General features: G+C 40.0%; 1 protein-coding gene across 1 annotated transcript in view; it reads left to right on the forward strand.

The window, feature by feature from the left end:
- Positions 1-17,129, forward strand: part of znf277 (zinc finger protein 277) — a 60,683-nt gene extending 43,554 nt beyond the window's left edge. Inside the window, exons 12-13 of the mRNA XM_036130904.1 lie at positions 12,723-12,897; positions 16,505-17,129. Of these exons, the coding sequence (XP_035986797.1) occupies positions 12,723-12,897; positions 16,505-16,688 (359 nt within the window). The 3' untranslated portion in view covers positions 16,689-17,129. The remainder of the gene's footprint in view (positions 1-12,722; positions 12,898-16,504) is intronic.
- Positions 17,130-17,492: the final 363 nt, after the last annotated feature.

Genomic DNA, 17,492 nt, shown 5'->3' on the forward strand with positions numbered 1-17,492 from the left:
ATGCTCTCTATGGTGCTTCTGTAGAAGGTCGTGAGAATGGGCGGGGACAGGTGGCCTCTCCTCATCCTCCGCAGGAAGTACAAGCGCTTCAGTGCCCTCTTCACCAGTGAAGTGGTGTTCACAGACCAGCTGAGGTTGTCTGTGATGTGCACCCTGAGGATTTTGGTGCTGTTCACCACCTCCACAGCTGAGCTGTTGATGAGCAGAGGAGCGTGGCAAGGCCGGTTCTTCCTGAAGTCAACCATGATCTCCTTCGTCTTCTCCACGTTCAGGATCAGGCTGTTGTCTCTGCACCGGCCCACCAGCTGCTCCACCTCCTCTTTGTAGTCCCGGTCGTTGTCGTCTCTGATCAGGCCCACCACCGTTGTGACGTCTGCAAACTTGACAATGTGATTGGTGGTGAACCTGGGGACGCAGTCGTGTCTCATCAAAGTGAACAGCAGGGGGCTCAGGACGCAGCCCTGAGGGGAGCCCGTGCTGAGGGTGATGACATATGAGGTTTTCTGTCCGACCCAGACCGACTGAGGTTTGTTGGTGAGGAAGTCTAGCAGCCAGTTGCGAAGGGGTGTGCTGAAGCCCAGATGTTCTAGTTTTTCCACCAGATGCTGTAGGATGATGGTGTTAAATGCTGAACTGAAGTCCAGGAACATGCTCAAGGGGGCGGGGCGTGGGTGGGCTTGGAACCCGTTAATAACTGCTTGCAGTTCTAGTTACAGTTGGAATTCCAAAGAGAGACAAACTTACTACGTTACTATAAAGCTTCATTTAGATATTACCGAAGTTCCCGAAGTTCCCCTCTACGGCCATTGTAAGCATCTGTCTGCCGAAAACCCCCGATTGCATGTCTATTATAGACCGCTTGGCTCCTCGAGCCGGACCGTTCCCCCCACTCCTGGGGGGTGTGGTCCACAGTCACCAGGCGGCCATCTTCCCACAAGCAAAACAGATCCTCAAGTGTCAACTCAGGAACTAACTTTTAATTAATAGCCCAGGTGTTTTTTTTTTTAGGATTTAACTGAGATAAACATTAAGAACCATAAAAAAGCTTTCAATAACATTTTGAAAGGTCCCCCATAAGATCTCCCGTGTTTCTTCTTGCGTGGTATTTACAAGAGCTTGAATTAATTTATTGTTGCAACCCTCCCCCTTTGTAGACTCCAAGCCACACAGTTTTAGTGATTACAACACAACTCTTTGTGCTTTAAGAAAAATACCCTATTAATGCAACAACTGATTATATATTTCCATAACAATTCTCCCTTTTGATCTCTAATAAGAGATCACCTTCAAAACTGAGCCTAAACCAATCGCGTCTCTTGAGCCCCTCAATCAAAGCACATCTGATGAGGTGGAATTTTCAAATTCATGCTCTCTTTCTTAATTCTGGAAGTGTTGTAGCAGATCAACAGAAACCTAAGACCCAAATAAAACAGTATGCATACCTATTTTGACACAGTATCAATCCATCGATCCATCCATTTTCCAAACCGCTTAATCCCTCATGGGGTCGCGGGGGTTGCTGGTGCCTATCTCCAGCGTTCACCGGGCGAGAGGCGGGGTACACCTTGGACAGGTTGCCAGTCTGTCGCAGGGCAACACAGAGAGACAAACAGGACAAACAACCATTCACACCTAAGGACAATTTGGAGAAGCCAATTAATCTAACAGTCATGTTTTTGGACTGTGGGAGGAAGCCGGAGTACCCAGAGAGAACCCACGCATGCACAGGGAGAACATGCAAACTCCATGCAGAAAGACCCAGGGGTGTACTCGAACCCAGGACCTTCTTGCTGCAAGGCAACAGCGCTACCCACTGCGCCAATGTGCAGCCCTGTACAGTATCAATTTCAGCTTAATTTCAGAGTGAGATATCCTAACCTATAATTTGAAAATTTACCCACCAAATTATTATGTCCTATAGCATAATCAATTAAATAAAGCCCCTTGTCAGTGATGTATTATCCTTCTATACCTGTGCAGCTACCGGAGACTTCGCTTACATCCCCAACCTGAAGGATTTCCTTCTGAATGTATGATCCACAATATAATTATTAGTTCAGTTAACACAACTCATATGACTATAGGAATTAACAGGAATGTTCGTCACAGATGGGTGTAACCTATTTGGAGTACTTCAATCAAAGCAAGCCAGAATACCACAGAAATAAAGACCAAAATTATTATGCAACACCCAACCAATATCCCGACATTTCTTGTAATCAAAATCTTAGGAATAAAGAACTTATAACACCAATTCAGTGATTACAATTTTTTCTTTTTTCTTTTTTCTTTACACACTCAAATCCAGTCAGTTCCTTTATGGGTTGTTTTTCTTTGTTCTGGACGCTCTTGATAAAAGGTGGTGGCTTACACAGCCCACTTAGTGCTACCGCAATAAATCTTTCGGATAGGTCTTCAACACATACAGGGTGGAGTTTCTGTTGTGTGAGGAACCAGAGTATTATGGCCCTGCTTGCTGCTGACTAAGGACCATAAGCTGACCTGCTCCCTTAGGCTCTCCTTGGCCTCTTTCAGTGACCGCTGGGGTTCCAGTGCTGCTGCGCACTTACTCCGATGGAACCACGTATCAGCTTTTCCTTTCAACCTCACCGCATGTGAGGTCCTTTCCACCACCTAGTAGGGCTCCATGAACCTGGCATCCAACAACTTTCTTTTGATGACCTTAAGCCACACCCAGTCGGCATCTGGGGGTGGTGCACCACCTCCTCCTTCCTTGAGATCTCCTTGTATTCTGGTGTATGCCTCCAACACCGTCTGTAACTGAGAAAAATAATCTGTGTCAAATTTTGCAAGTCACCTGTGGATCCAAGTGGACGACGTTGGGGCCCAGGAAACCTCCCTCCAGTCTCCAACTAGTAGGGGGTGTATCCTGTGGTGGAATTAACTAAACACCTAATTGACATCCCAGCAAGAAGCAGCGTGTCAGGTTCAAACACCTAGAATATTCATTAAACAACACAAGGGAAAGAAGACAACAGCTGTTAGTTTCTTTGAATCTTGCAAGGAGAAGCAGCGAGATGCATTCAGTTACATCTCTCATACTCTCATTAAACATTCTCTGCTTCAACATCGCTGTTTATTATCACAGAAGACCCTAGTTACAGAATGCATTGTAGGGCTTAAGGAAGGTTGGATACATTCTACAATATGACCTTTGTATAAAACATTCCTGGATCAATGTATGCTTCTGTGCTTGTGTGTCACTCTTGTTGTGTCTCTGCTCTGTCTTCTGTAACCCCCAGTCAGTCAAGGCAGATGACCGTTCATACTGAGCCTGGTTCTGCTGGAGGTTTTTCTGTCCCCTTAAAAGGGGAGTTTTCCTCTCCACTGTCGCTTCATGCTTGCTCAGTATGAGTGATTGCTGCAAAGCCATGGACAATGCAGACGACTCTCCCTGTGGCTCTACGCTCTTTCAGGAGGAATGCTGCTTGTCAAGACTTGATGCAATCTACTGGGTTTCCTTTTAAAGGAAATCTTTTCACCAATCTGTATAATTTGATCCAGTCAGTATAATATGATTGAATTTGGAAAGTGCCTTGAGATGACATGTGTCATGAATTGGCGCTATATAAATAGAATTGAATTGAAAATTTAAGCTAATGATCTCACATTACCCATGATGATGGATGGCAGAGATGGTTTGGTCTTCCTCCTTCTCTCTCTCCTATTTGCTACTGCTCTGCAACCACGATGCCTCCTTTTCAACTCCTGTGAGATTTCTGGCTTCAGTTGTTGCATTATTCTACCTTTGCTCCCTGCTGTAAACCACCGTGTTGCTATGGTTACACATCATTACAAAAGAGCAAAATATAGAAAAATATTGGGGGGAAATCAATCCAGCTGCACAGCATCCAATACAAGAAATGGTTGTCCAAAAAAAGCAATTTTCAAAGAAAAGCAGGAATGAGATTTTGAAGAAATAAAATAAATCTCAATCAAAGTTAGAGAGCTACTTCAATGTGTTGCCACCCTGAGCAGTGCAATTCTAGAATTGGCACAGGGCTTTCCTGTGGGGCACTCCCAAGTGATGGACGTGACAGAATGGAGGGCCCAGCAGGAACAAGACACTGACCTGCTACCAGTACTACAGTGGCTCAGGAACAAACAGTGATCTAACAGGGATGAGGTCACGGGGCTCTCTGTCCTCACCAAGGGGCTGTGGACCAAGTTCGGTTTGGAACAGCAGGGATCCTTCACAGCGACCAAGGCCGGAACTATGATGCACATGGCAAGGTGTCTGCTGCCATGTGTGAACGCCTGGGAATTCACAGGGCCCGCACCACGAATGATGGCCTGGTGGAGAGGTTTAATAGGACACTGGCCTAGCAATTAGCTATTATCACGTCAGAACACCAGTGTGACTGGGGCACCCATCTTCATCATCCGTATGGATACAGGTCAGCAGTCCAAGACTCCAATCAGTGTACACACCTGCCTTGCTCATGTTGGGGAGAGAGCTAAGGACACCTGTGGAGCTGGGTTTTGAGAAGCCCCCTAATCAGGGTTTATACAGGAATGTGTAACCCTAATTTAATGCTTTTTAATGCTCTTTTAATGCCTGTAGAAATAGTTTTAATGCGATCAACAAGTACCCATATATATATATATATATATATATATATATATATATATATATATATATATATATATATATATATATATATATATATATATATATATAAAAAATAGGGCTGTCAATCAATTAAAAAAGGTAATCTAATTAATTACATACTCTGTAATTAATTAATCTAAATTAATCGCATATCATTTTTGCTGTGAAAGTACTTTAAATATTCAAATTCAAATGATTCAATGAATAATCAACATAAGATACATTAAAGTTCAAAAACTCTTTGTATGGTATTTCCAAAAGTCTCAATTTAATCCTTTACAGGTTGGAGCTTTGTGGCTGACGCGTGTTCCAGGCTCCAAAAAAGAAAAAACCATAGCATCCTCCGACGTCACGTTTTGCATTTTATTTTAAACAAAGGCGATAACAAAAAGAACAAATGCAAATAAAAAATGCCTCTTTAAACTTTCTCAAATCTAAATCCAAGGCTCCACATAGTAACCGCCAGTGTATGACACAGGCATATTACGAGCACAAACCGTATAACACGGTCCGAAAACCGTGAGGCACCAACCCTTCTCCTCCCGACTTTTCTCCCCTCGCTTCCTTCTTTTTTCCTCACCCTCGCGCCGTATTAACACGTCATCAAAGGCCCACTAAGTAACGTCCTATAATTGCTGTAAGTTCACATTTTTAAACTTATACATATGTTTTAACTTAAATTATTAATGTCACTCATGAATGTAAATGAAATATCAAATTCACACAATATAAGTAAATTCAAACCATGCAAAAATAAGCATATGGCGCCTACACTCTTATTCACATTTTATGCCTTCAAACGTTTTAACATGTGTCGTTGTGGCATATGTGGCACACAGTAACGTAGGGGACACACTGAAAATAAATGAACACTCCCCTCAATATCAACACTTTACAACAGTAAAGTGACGTCAGCGCTACTTCCGGGTTACGCCGGTGTTCTGTCAGATCAGCATACCCTGTCAGACCAACATACCCATAGTCAATACGCATGCGCTACCTTTAGCAGAAATTAGACGAAGTTTACTAGATTACTTTTGAAACTTATCTGGTTTATTAGAGATAACTCACAGTACAAAACCAACTCTACTGTATAACTATATAGGGTAGTTCACGAGTGACGTCAGCGCTACATCCGGGTCCCGCGGGTAGGCAAAAACAGGACTGTTCTCGTCTACTACATGACAAAACGGGTGATTTAGAGCGTACTTTTACTTCGTTTATTTTTGGAATCTAAACAATGCCTACGACTTGTTGTGCTCCCGGTTGCACTGAGAGGCATTCCAAATCGTCGGATGTACGTTTCTGTCGTTTACCGAAGGAGGAAGGATGAAGAAAGAAATGGATATTTTCAATGAAAAAAGCGCAGGCAGACACTCCCAATGGACTGGGGGAGCCATCATACTACGACAGGATTTGCAGTCTACACTTCATCTCCGGTAAATACAACTTAATTCTGCTCTGGTCATTGTTCTACTTAAATAGTGGTGAAGGGGAGGTGGCGATCGCTACACGGGCTGGAGAAGCGGTAGCAGCAGCAGCCGTTGTCTGAAGCAGCAGCAGCCGCTGCTGCTGCTGCTTCAGACAACGGCGGCGGAGCAGGCAGCGGCTGCTGTGTAAACACTACACGGGCTGGAGAAGCTGCTGCTGCTGCTAGCAGCTGCGGCTACAGCAGCTAGCAGCAGCAGCTACAGCAGCTGCTGCTATTACGCCCCCGTTCACGGGCGCTAGTACTTCTGTGTTTACGCTGCAATGTAGCCGACACCGCCACCCATTCTAACAAGACAAAAACACCTAAATAATCCGTAGTGAAAAATGTTTTTTTTTAACCTACCGGGCGGGTCTTCCTCTCTGCTGAGACGCGGCCTGTGCCCGACGCCGTTTTGTGCTGTTGCACAAACATGTGTTAACATTCATCCATCCATCATCCATCCATCCATCTATTTTCTGACCCGCTTAATCCCTCATGGCGTCGCGGGCGTTGCTGGAGCCTTTTTCCTGATATAAAATAATTGTACCCGTCCAGTGGTTTCAGGGGCTTTCGTGCTCTCTCGTCTGTACTGGCCTGCGTGTTTATAAGGCAGCTGTATATGTCGCAGTACGAAACCCTTGGCCAGCATTTCACAGACTCGCTCCGTCCCTTCAGGCTTTTGCTGTGTAGATCTGGCAATCTGACACCATCAACTTACTCTTATAACGATCTTGTAGTACGTTATCTAAAGAAGAAAAATACGTGGAGAACTCGTCAGTTTCTCTGTTTGCGTCCGCTATTGTGTTCGCCTTTTGCCTACCAGTCCGGCGCGCATGCGCGAAAAACCATATCAAAACAATAACAATGAACTACCCTATAAAATTAATTTAGCTGACACTTTTTACATTTAAATATCTCAGAAAAGTGGGGTCTGCGATCTGACGGCTTCTCCAAGTGTACGCAACTTTGTGCAGTCTTACACATACGCAACCATGTTCGCGCATGCGTAAGACTATGGGTAAGCTGGTCTAACGGGGTATGCTGACCTGACAGAACACCGGTAGGCAAAAGCAGGACTATTCTCGCCAAACACCGTGACAAAACGGGTGAATTAGAGCGTGCTTTTAGTTAGTTTATTTTCGAAATGTAAACAATGCCTACGACTTGTTGTGCTCCCGGTTGCACACAGAGGCATTCCAAATTGTTGGATGTACGTTTCTGTTGTTTACTGAAGGATGAAGAAAGAAATGGATATTTTCAATGAAAAAGGACCCAGGCAGACAATCCCAATCGACTGTGGGAGCTATCATACCCCGACAGAATTTGCAGTCTACACTTCATCTCCGGTAAATACAACTTAATTTTGCACTGGTCATTGTTCTGCTTAAATAAAGCCGCAAGCTGCGTCGATCGGCCCTGCAGCCTAGCGCCGCTGTGGCCTAATGGCCTTTGCGGGGGTTTGCGCACCGCCGGCCGCCAGCCCCCGCAGAAGCTGTCATGTGTCTTACATGCTAATTTTACTGAAACATCACAGAGGGCTTAGTTTTAAAATTGAACTGTCATTAGAGCAAATTCATAAACAGTTGTTTTCAACAGCAGACAAACTGAACTAAACAGATGCCAATGTCAAAGTGAACTCACGTCAACAGGAGACGTCAACTGAAATAATAATAAAAAAGATAACCTGAATTTAACAGACGTCAACATATTCCATATTCCAATCTACTTTTTAGGCTAATTATACACAATTTAGACCTAGTGCTATTTTAACAAACAAGCATTTTATTAGTTGTTATCTCTTATCTGATGTATTTCTGATGTTTGGCACTTTGTTTTACCTCGTGTTAAAGTGCTCTTTAAATAATGATGACATTCATGATGATTATGATCAGAATAAACTTTTGTATCACCTCCGAGAAGCTGGAAAGAAAAGAGACAAAAAAAAATTTCACACCTCACTTAGTAACTCTGATATTTTAGTCTAAATACTTTAGCCGAAATATTTTAGGCTAAAATATTACACTTTTTATTTGTTTTTCTTCAATCCCACGGTGATGTTTACTAATTTCTGCCAAAGGCTGCAGCATTTTGATTTAATTCATCTGAATGCAGTATTTCTGATTGAATGGGGAAAAAAATGGCTGATTGGCTGAAACAGCAGAGCGAGCGCACGGCTGGTGTTGCGCGTGGAATGAGCAGGTGCGCGTGAGCAGAGATGGAACTCACGGCGAGGACAGTGGGTTGAGAAGAGTTTTTCAGACCGTGCCAGACCGGTTTTGAGTGTTGAGAGTTGTCTCCCTGCGCGCTCAAACAGAAGGCACGAATATCGCTACATAGTTTCACAGAGTTGAGCGGCAGCGCTGTCTTTTTCTGTCTTCATGCACCTCCCCTGTGACTCTTTCGCGCCCACCAGGGGAGGCGCGCCTCACCTATTGAAAACACCTGCTGTGATGGCCAAACCCATGGCCACACCTTAAAAGTCTGTACCACACATGCACTTTTCATTTACTAATCAGTATATGCACACTTTACTTTGCAATAAAACTTTATTCTTAGTTTAAGTACCTGTGTTCTATTTGTAAGCGCGCACATTTAGTTCACTTTTGTACTTAGTCAATTTTCCATACCTTTTTTGTGTTTTTGTTACTAATCTTTATTTCTTACCTTCCATGGTGCCTGGGAGTTTTGCCAGACAAAAGATGGCTGCCAGGGCTGAGATCAACTAAATACCGGGGAGGGTAAATTGGACTGTTCCACCTGCTTTTGCTGGAGGGGGGATTTGTATTTTTCTTTCTTTGTTTGTATTTCACTTAGGGTTTGTATTTAGAGGTTGTGTGTTTTTCATTGTTCTTAGATTAGTTTAGTGTCAAACTTAACTGTACTGCTTTGTTTTGTCATTTGTGAGTGTTTGTTTGGTTTTAATTACCCCTATTGTGTTAATTGGTCTGATCAGCCAGAGTGTATATATACCCTCGTGTGTCATTTGTTTGTAGGTCAGTTATGTTTGGTTGTGCAGTCAGTTAGGTTGGGCACAGTTTGCTTCAGTTAAAGTTTGTTTTTCTTTTTTTGACCTCTTTTATGACTCCAGAACCCACCATTTTTGTACTTTTGGCTTTTGGGTTAAAAATAAAAACCCCAACTTTTGAATAATTTCCTGTGACTCCTCATGCATTTTTACCTCGGCCCATCACACCTGCCCTATACATAAACTTTGCGCTCTCACTACTTGTTTGGTCGAAGTGACAGAATGGCTCACTGAGAACAGCCTGCAACTAAACTCCAACAAGACTGAGACTTTGATTGTTGCTCCTGACAATGCTGTGCCTGGAATTAAGCGGCACCTCGGAAACTTGAGCTATCTCTCTATCTATCTAGATAGATAGATAGATATAGATAATACTTGTTGATGGCTGTGTTCAGACAACAGAACACCTCCGCATGCAGTGTGGCATTGGCTCCAAATCTTGTCCGCAGACGGTCTGATTTCCTGACGTTAGTGGCAGTAGAGCTTGCTCCAGCTGCTGCTGTGCTATTTGCGGTAGCTAATGCGGACGTGACTGCGTTGGTTGCAGAAAAGTAACTTGACATTGTTAGCTGTTGTCTGCCCCCGGCTCAGAAAAATGCTGTTTTAGAAACAATGACATGTAACACTGCTCTATTTAGTTTACCCAAAAATCCATCACTAGGGTTTACTCATTTTAGCCTAAAACATTTACTTTAAAATATTTCCTTGAGCTACTATGTGAGGTGTGAAAATACTGTTGTCTCTTTTTTTTTAAAGATTTTATCCAGCTTCTGGCAGGTAATGTAAAATTTTCTTTGGTTTATATTGAAGGAACTCCTACACTACATCCAGAATCAACATTTCATTACTTGACTGTAGGTTTTTTTAATATAGACCTCGATGATAAGGCATATGAAAATTCCTGAATTGAATGAAAATCTATAGAAAGAGATAAAGTTAATGAGGAGAACATCAAAACTTAAATCACTTTGTCTTTGCAAATCATGAATTGTCAAATATACCAGTTGAAACACCCAAAGAAGTGTTGATCCTATTTAGACAACCTGACAATGAATGTTTAGCCCCTCGATTTTAAAATGGATGGTGATTTTAAACTTGACAGTCAAAAAGGACCTCAGTTAAATAATTTTTATCATGTGAGGAACAAAGCAAAGGTAAAACCTATTCTTTAAAGGCAAAAATATGGAAACACTACTCTAAGACAAAAACATTTTTCACACCTCACTTAGTAACTCAAGGAATTATTTCAAACTAAATATTTTAGGCAAAAATATTCAACTGTTTATTGGTTGTTGTTTTTTCTTCAATCCCACCGTTATGTTTAGTAATTTCTGCCAAAAGCTGCAGCATTTTCATTTAATCCATCTGAATACAGTATTTGCAAGCTAAAATCTGATTGGATGGAAAGAAACCTGTCTGTGATTGGCTGGTGAGGTGGACAGTTTTTGAAGTCGCCAGTGCACAGACAGAGTCGAGCGAACAGAGAAACCATAGACATTATATATTGTGTCTATGGGAAAAATAGCTGAGCGAGCGCACAGCTGATGTTGAGCGTGGAAGTAGCAGGTCACAGGCAGACACGAAACTGAGGGCGAGCATAGTGGGTTGAGAAGAGTTTATCAGAGTTGAGCGCGCACGTGGCGTTTAAACGCTGAATACCTGTCTCATTACGCGCTCAAACGAAAGACACAGATATCGCTCCAGAAGTGGGTATACGCAATGCTGACAGAATAATAAGTGGCTATGCGCCGTATACCCGCGTACACCCTGGACTACACTATCCGACTTCATGTGAGATCGTGAATCATTGACACCCATTGTGCAGCTAATTTTTTTTTACAAACACGGCAAAATCCTTCCTCATCCTTACCGATGTCCCGAATTCCTCGTTTTCCATCCACTTTTGTTGAAATTAGCATTTTCCCAAATCTTTCTCGAGCTTCTTTTCCGAACATTGTAAAAACAAACGGCTTTACGATCAAGCGGAAGCAGTTCAGCGCAAACACGCGGAATCAGTTATATCTGATAATATATCTGACAAAGCTGTTTTTATGACCGTATTTTTTTAGAAAAAAATAATGCCACCAATAATCACATTTAATGACTTTTAATGCTAATTAAGGCCTTAATTTTTTTTAAAAAAACATTTAATGACTTTTAATGCCCCGCGGAAACCTTGCTAATGCACCGGATGCGCCACCGGGTCAAAGCTACATAAGAAAGCTGCAGGACCGCTTGAAGTCAGCACATTCCAAAATAAAGTGGTTTACCGAGTATAGCTGCCGCCTAGAGGCAGGAAACTGGTGCTACACAGAGACAGAATGGCCCTGTTTAAAGATCAATTTCTTCCCCTTTCTCTGAGGGAGATGTGCAAATACCCTTGCCGTACCCCAGCTCAGTAGGACTTCTAGGTGGAAATATCTCCACGTCTTGTTCTTCTCCACAGTTCCCTGTTCTTACTACCCTTCAGAGGCCAAAGTGGCGATGTTGACAAATCTAGCGACTTTTGTGTTTTTGAAGATTTAGCAGCTTCACTTGAAAGCAGCAATCTGGCTACCGTTACTGTCTCATGACAGCAGCTAGCGCTGCCTGTGTGAAATCTCGTTATTTCCTCAGCACTGTCTCACAGGCACAGACAGCTGCCTTGTCCTGGAAGCCCTGCATGCAGTATAAAAACAGATATAAATATAATCAAATTTTTAAAATGTAAATTAAAAACTGTATTTAGGTTTGCTTTTTAAATCTAAGAACTAAATCATGGTTTAGTTTTTAGATTTAAGAGAGTGAACTTGGGGGTGGGGTTGTATATCAAAATAAAAGGGTAAAAAAGAAAACTGGACTTCTATTCTGAAGCTGAAGATGTTTCGCTTCCCGTATAGGAAGCTTTCTCAATTCAAAATGTCTGGAGTATTGTGGAGTTCTACGCTTTATAGACTGTAAAGGTCTATAAAGCTATACAAGGTCAGCTTTCTATCACCTAAAGAACATTTCCAGGATTAAAGGACTAATGTCTTGCCAGAATCTGGAGAAACACATCCATGCATGTATCTTTAGTCAAATTGGTTACTGCAAACTGTTTTCACAGGTCTCTCAAAAAAGTCGATCAGTTTGCTGCAGCCAATTCAGAATGCTTCTGCCCGCGTCCTCCCTAAGAGGAACCTAACCCTACACTCCACTTATCTGGAACAAACTTCCAGAAAACTGTATAAGTGCTGAAAGCCTGAGTTCTTTTAAATCAAGATTAAAAACACATTTTTTTAGGATTGCTTTTGACTGTTCTAGTTAAACTGTTAACTGCAACATAGTTTGTTTTTAGTCCAGCTGTTTTTAAAATCATTCATATATGCCTTTAGTTTCCATTTACCCATGTTTTATTTTGTTTGAATTTCTCTGCATTTTATTCCAACTTGCTTTTGTTGTATGTATGTTTTAATCATGTAAAGCATTTTGCATTGCCCTTGTACTGAAATGTGCTACACAAATAAATTTGCCTAATTATACATTTAGTTGTAATGCTGGAGAGTATATTAAATCCAGACAGTTTATCAGTTGGTGAATATGTCTCTATCCTGTCATGATTTCTCTTCTTTCAGACCTAAAGTTCTACCAGCAGGTGAAGCTTGTCAACTTCATCCGGCGGCACATCCACCAGGGCTGTTGCTATGGCTGCCAGGAAAAGTTTGACTCCAGAGCAGACATGTTAAACCACATAATCTCTGAGGGCCACGTGATGAAACTGCCGCAGATGTCTACCTGGGACCAGCCACAGTAAGTCCCATCGAGTTTGGCTATTTCTTTTTATATTGGTGAATTCATCAACCAGCTCTCGTTACTTAGCAGCCAAGTGGGAAAACATCAGCTGATATGCTTATATATTTAATCTAGGGCTGTCATAAACGATTATTTTAGTAATCAATTATTCTGACGGTTAATCGAGTAATTGGATAAAAAACTGACACATTCTGAAGATTTTTCACATAATTACTTAAGCTCATTTTGTGAGTAATGGAAATAAAGGAAAAATGCTAATTAGTTAAAAAAAATCTTTTTTGAATAACAAGGATAAATCTGCAGCTAAAAAGTTCTAAGATCAAAATGTTAACAGCTCAGCCCTTTTTGGTTGACATTACATCAATACAGTGCTTGTACCTTTGTAGTTAAAATGGTCACAAACAAAAAATACATAATGTTTTACTTGCATATTGCATTCTGGATTTGTTTTAGATTAAAAAGTCTAATTCTATTCATATAAAAAAGAGCACTTCTAGAGTTTAACTTTAGGGCTAAGTTAAACTCTTAGTTTTGTTAGTTCACAAATAAACAAAAATAATTACACATTCATCAAAATAGTAAACAGTTCATTTACATTCAGGCATAATAAATACCACCTTTTTTCAAACCATTGTTACCAATGTTTAATAGAAAAGAAATACCTTTACTCTCCCATAGTGGGGACATTTGGGTGTAACGGGGGCAAAAACAAGTGGGCCTAGACACCAAACTTACACACAAGATTAATTAATATGAAGAAAAAGCAAAAATTTAAGCTAAGCTGTACAGCAGAAGAGAATGAAAAATACTGTGCAATTATAAATAGATAGTTAGGCACCTTCAGATAAAAGTTAAGTGTTGAAGATAAAAACGTAAGAAAAAACATCAATTGATTTACAGAATGATAATAATATTTCAGTGAAACTTTTTTTTTTTTTTTTTGCTGCACAAATTAACAACTGCAAAGACATCCACTGAACAGAACCAGAACCAAACTTTCTTCTTTTTTTTGCTGCACAAATTAACAACTGCAAAGACATCCACTGAACAGAACCAGAACCAAACTTTCTTCTAAATACAGTATGTAGCTTTGATATGTCTGCAGTATTTAGTGGAACCTGCTCTTAAAGTTATTTTCATTCTGCAGTGAATGAGCTCTGCTTTGTTGTCCCCAATGTCTTTAAACTGCAACCAGATGCTGTTTTCTCCTGTCCCTCATAGTTATTTACAGGACAATTTAACACTCACCATTTACTCACAGCTGCAGGCACTGCACCCCTCTCTGTTTTCACATATTGGCATTGCGCCTCTGGACCCCTCTCTGTTTTCACGGCATGTTGACCAATCAAAACTATGGAGGACCAAGTCTTCCATATTTAAAAGTAAATACAGAAATAAATAAATGCTCAATAAATAAATAAGCATACAATTAATTGCCACCAAATTAATAAATGTAGGTAGAAATTAAATTATACAGTGAGACATAAATGTATATATCTCTTTTAATTAGCTTCTTTATTTATTCGCCTTTGTAATAATTACCTAATTTATTTATTGTCCGTTATAATCTTCAATTTTATTTATTAATTACTTATTTTTTTAAGTATTTATTTATGTGTATGTTATAATATTTTTGTCTGTTTTATTCTTCCTTTGTATTTTTTTACCCTATATATTTCTGTGATGCTATTTATTTCTGCCTGTCGTTTTTACATTTCTGCCTGTCCTTTTTACATTTCTGTATGCATTTCTGCCTCATTATGCAAATGAGGAGGGGCTGTGTCTTAAGGGCTCAACTTCTGCCCATTGATTGGTTAGCATTTTACTGCGTCGGTCAAATCTACATGGCTTTTTCCCGCACTAAAGCATTGTTTAGTAATGTCAAACTTAGCAGTCAGACGTTCAGTGTCCGACCTCTTAAGGGAAGCTGCTAATAGACTGGAAGAATTAGAACGCTGTACGCAGGGTCTGAAATTAACACTCGCCAGACAGCAAATGTGAGTAAATTTCCCGTTTGGTGAGTGAATTTCAGAGGGCTAGCTGCCACATGGTGAGCAAATCTTTGTGCCAAATAAATAAAAAATAACAAAAAAATAACAAAACCCATCTGGGCTGCGGATGATCCGTTCACAGCTCTGTCCATCCAGAGCTCTGTCTAGACCCGCCTTCTGCGGAGCTGGTTCAGCTTCTTTCACATCTTATTTGTGCTGCAGGTAATAGAGCAGCAGAAAGAGCGATCAGAGTCATGATTTTTTTTTAGCGTCTCCCAGATAAAGCCATCATTCAGCACGCTGGATCAGAAAACAGTTCTGCTAACCAGATGCATTCTAAAATGCCAATTATTAATAAATAAAGGTGAAGATTATAACGGACAATAAATAAATAAGGTAGTTATTACAAAGGCGAATAAAGAAAGAAGCTAATTAAGAGATATATACATTTATGTCTCACTGTATAATTTAATTTCTACCTAAATTTATTAATTTGGTGGCAATTAATTGTATGCTTATTTATTTATTGAGCATTTATTTATTTCTGTATTTATTTTTAAATATGGAAGACTTGTATGGAGGACCAAGTCTTCAATAATTAAAAATAAATTATTATTTCTGTCTGTCCTTAAAAAGGACAGACAGAAATTTAAAAACGACAAACAGAAATGTAAAAAGGACAGACAGGAATGTAAAAACAACAAACAGAAATGTAAAAAGGACAGACAGAAATGTAAAAAGGACAAACAGAAATGTAAAAAGGACAGACAGAAATGTAAAAAGGACAAACAGAAATGTAAAAAGGACAAACAGAAATGTAAAAAGGACAGACAGGAATGTAAAAACAACAAACAGAAATGTAAAAAGGACAGACAGGAATGTAAAAACAACAAACAGAAATGTAAAAAGGACAGACAGAAATAAATAGCATCAGAGAAATAAATAGGGCAAAAAAATACAAAGAAAGAATAAAACAGACAAAAATATTATAACATGCACATAAATAAATACTTAAAAAAATAAGTAATTAATAAATAAAGTGGCTAATTAAAGGAGATATATACATTTTGTCTCACTGTATAATTTATTTTCTACCTACATTTATTTGTTTATTATATTTTTGGTGGCACATAATTGTATGCATATTTATTTATTGAGCATTTATTTATTTCTGTATTTATTTTTAATTATGGAAGACTTGGTCCTCCATAGACTTGGTCCTCCATACAAAACAAGCTCAGTCGACAGAGAAAAGATGGGGGGGGGGGGCTGAGCAGCAAGAGAAACCCAATTTTTTTTTGCCCATTGCTTTCTGTCTCCTTAGCAGATATCCACACTTGGCGGGCTAGGCTATCGTTAGCATTAGCCGCCTGGCCGGATCACAGTGTACATAAACAATGTAACAAAGGTTTGGGGTAGATAATATAATTTTGCCTTGATGAATTTTATGATTCGTGGTCCTCAAATCATTCCAGGAATCGTGACAGCCCTGATTGAATCTGAAATTAATTATACACACATAACTTAAAGATGGGATTACTCTTGAAATTTAGAAAAGAATGTACTGCTGTCCTAAGTCAAGTAAAGCTCTGTTTTGAATTTCTGATCTGCAGATATTATTTCCCAACATATGAAAATGACGCCCTCCTGTGTACACTGTCTGACAGCAATGAAGGGGAAGGAGATGACATGTGTCCCAGTGAGGACATACCAGTAATTGCAGAAGACATATCAAACCTCAGGGTGCTAAAACCAAACAGCTTCCTCAACCAACCTGAGAAACAGATGTTCCAGTAGAAAGGATGATGTATAAACTTGTTTTTGTTTTGTTTTGGTGTGTTTCGGATAAAACTTGTGCTCAGACTCATCAAGATACTTGGACATACTGCAGTATACTCTTCAACAGCATGCTCTCAGTGAGGAAGAAACATCTTGGAACCTTTGTCTATAAAAGGTCCAACCCTCACCTAGAATTATATCTGAAATATGTTTTTTATTATTCACTTTTCTATTTTTAATACAGTACTTAATTATTTTCTGTACCCAGTGCCTCCTACAAATTAGGAAATTATTGCAAAATGAATTTATTTTAATAATACTAAATGAAACAATTAGATTGAGATGTACCCATTATGTATAACTTCCAATTAAAAGTACCTTTCGAAAAGACTGCTTAATCATGTATTAAGCATTTTCATTAAGCCCTCGTTTCTGTATTAAAATGTTGTTTTTGTTGGTCTGGTGTGGTATACTTTACGCTTTGTATTTATTTTTAAGTAATCTTAACACCACAAAAGGAATGAGTGTGAGCCGCTCGTATGCATGCAAAGGATGTGGACATATTTTGCTGGTGCTCCTCTCTGCGTCCTACAAAATTATCTTTATGAGAGTATATATCTCTCTAAGAACTTTATCAACCTGAAAATCCAAAATGCCAAACCCAAATGTTTCCAACAAAGCCAAACCCACCTATAGCCAAGCTACTGTACATGCCTCCAGATAAAACGTACAATATCTGTAAGGAACTGTGCAAAGAGGTGTCAGTCATTCCTCCGCTCCGTTAGTGAGCGTTTTGAGGCTAAGTTTCAGTCACTCAGTCAC

This window comes from Fundulus heteroclitus, unplaced genomic scaffold (assembly GCF_011125445.2).
Source record: "Fundulus heteroclitus isolate FHET01 unplaced genomic scaffold, MU-UCD_Fhet_4.1 scaffold_39, whole genome shotgun sequence".
NCBI lineage: Eukaryota > Metazoa > Chordata > Actinopteri > Cyprinodontiformes > Fundulidae > Fundulus > Fundulus heteroclitus.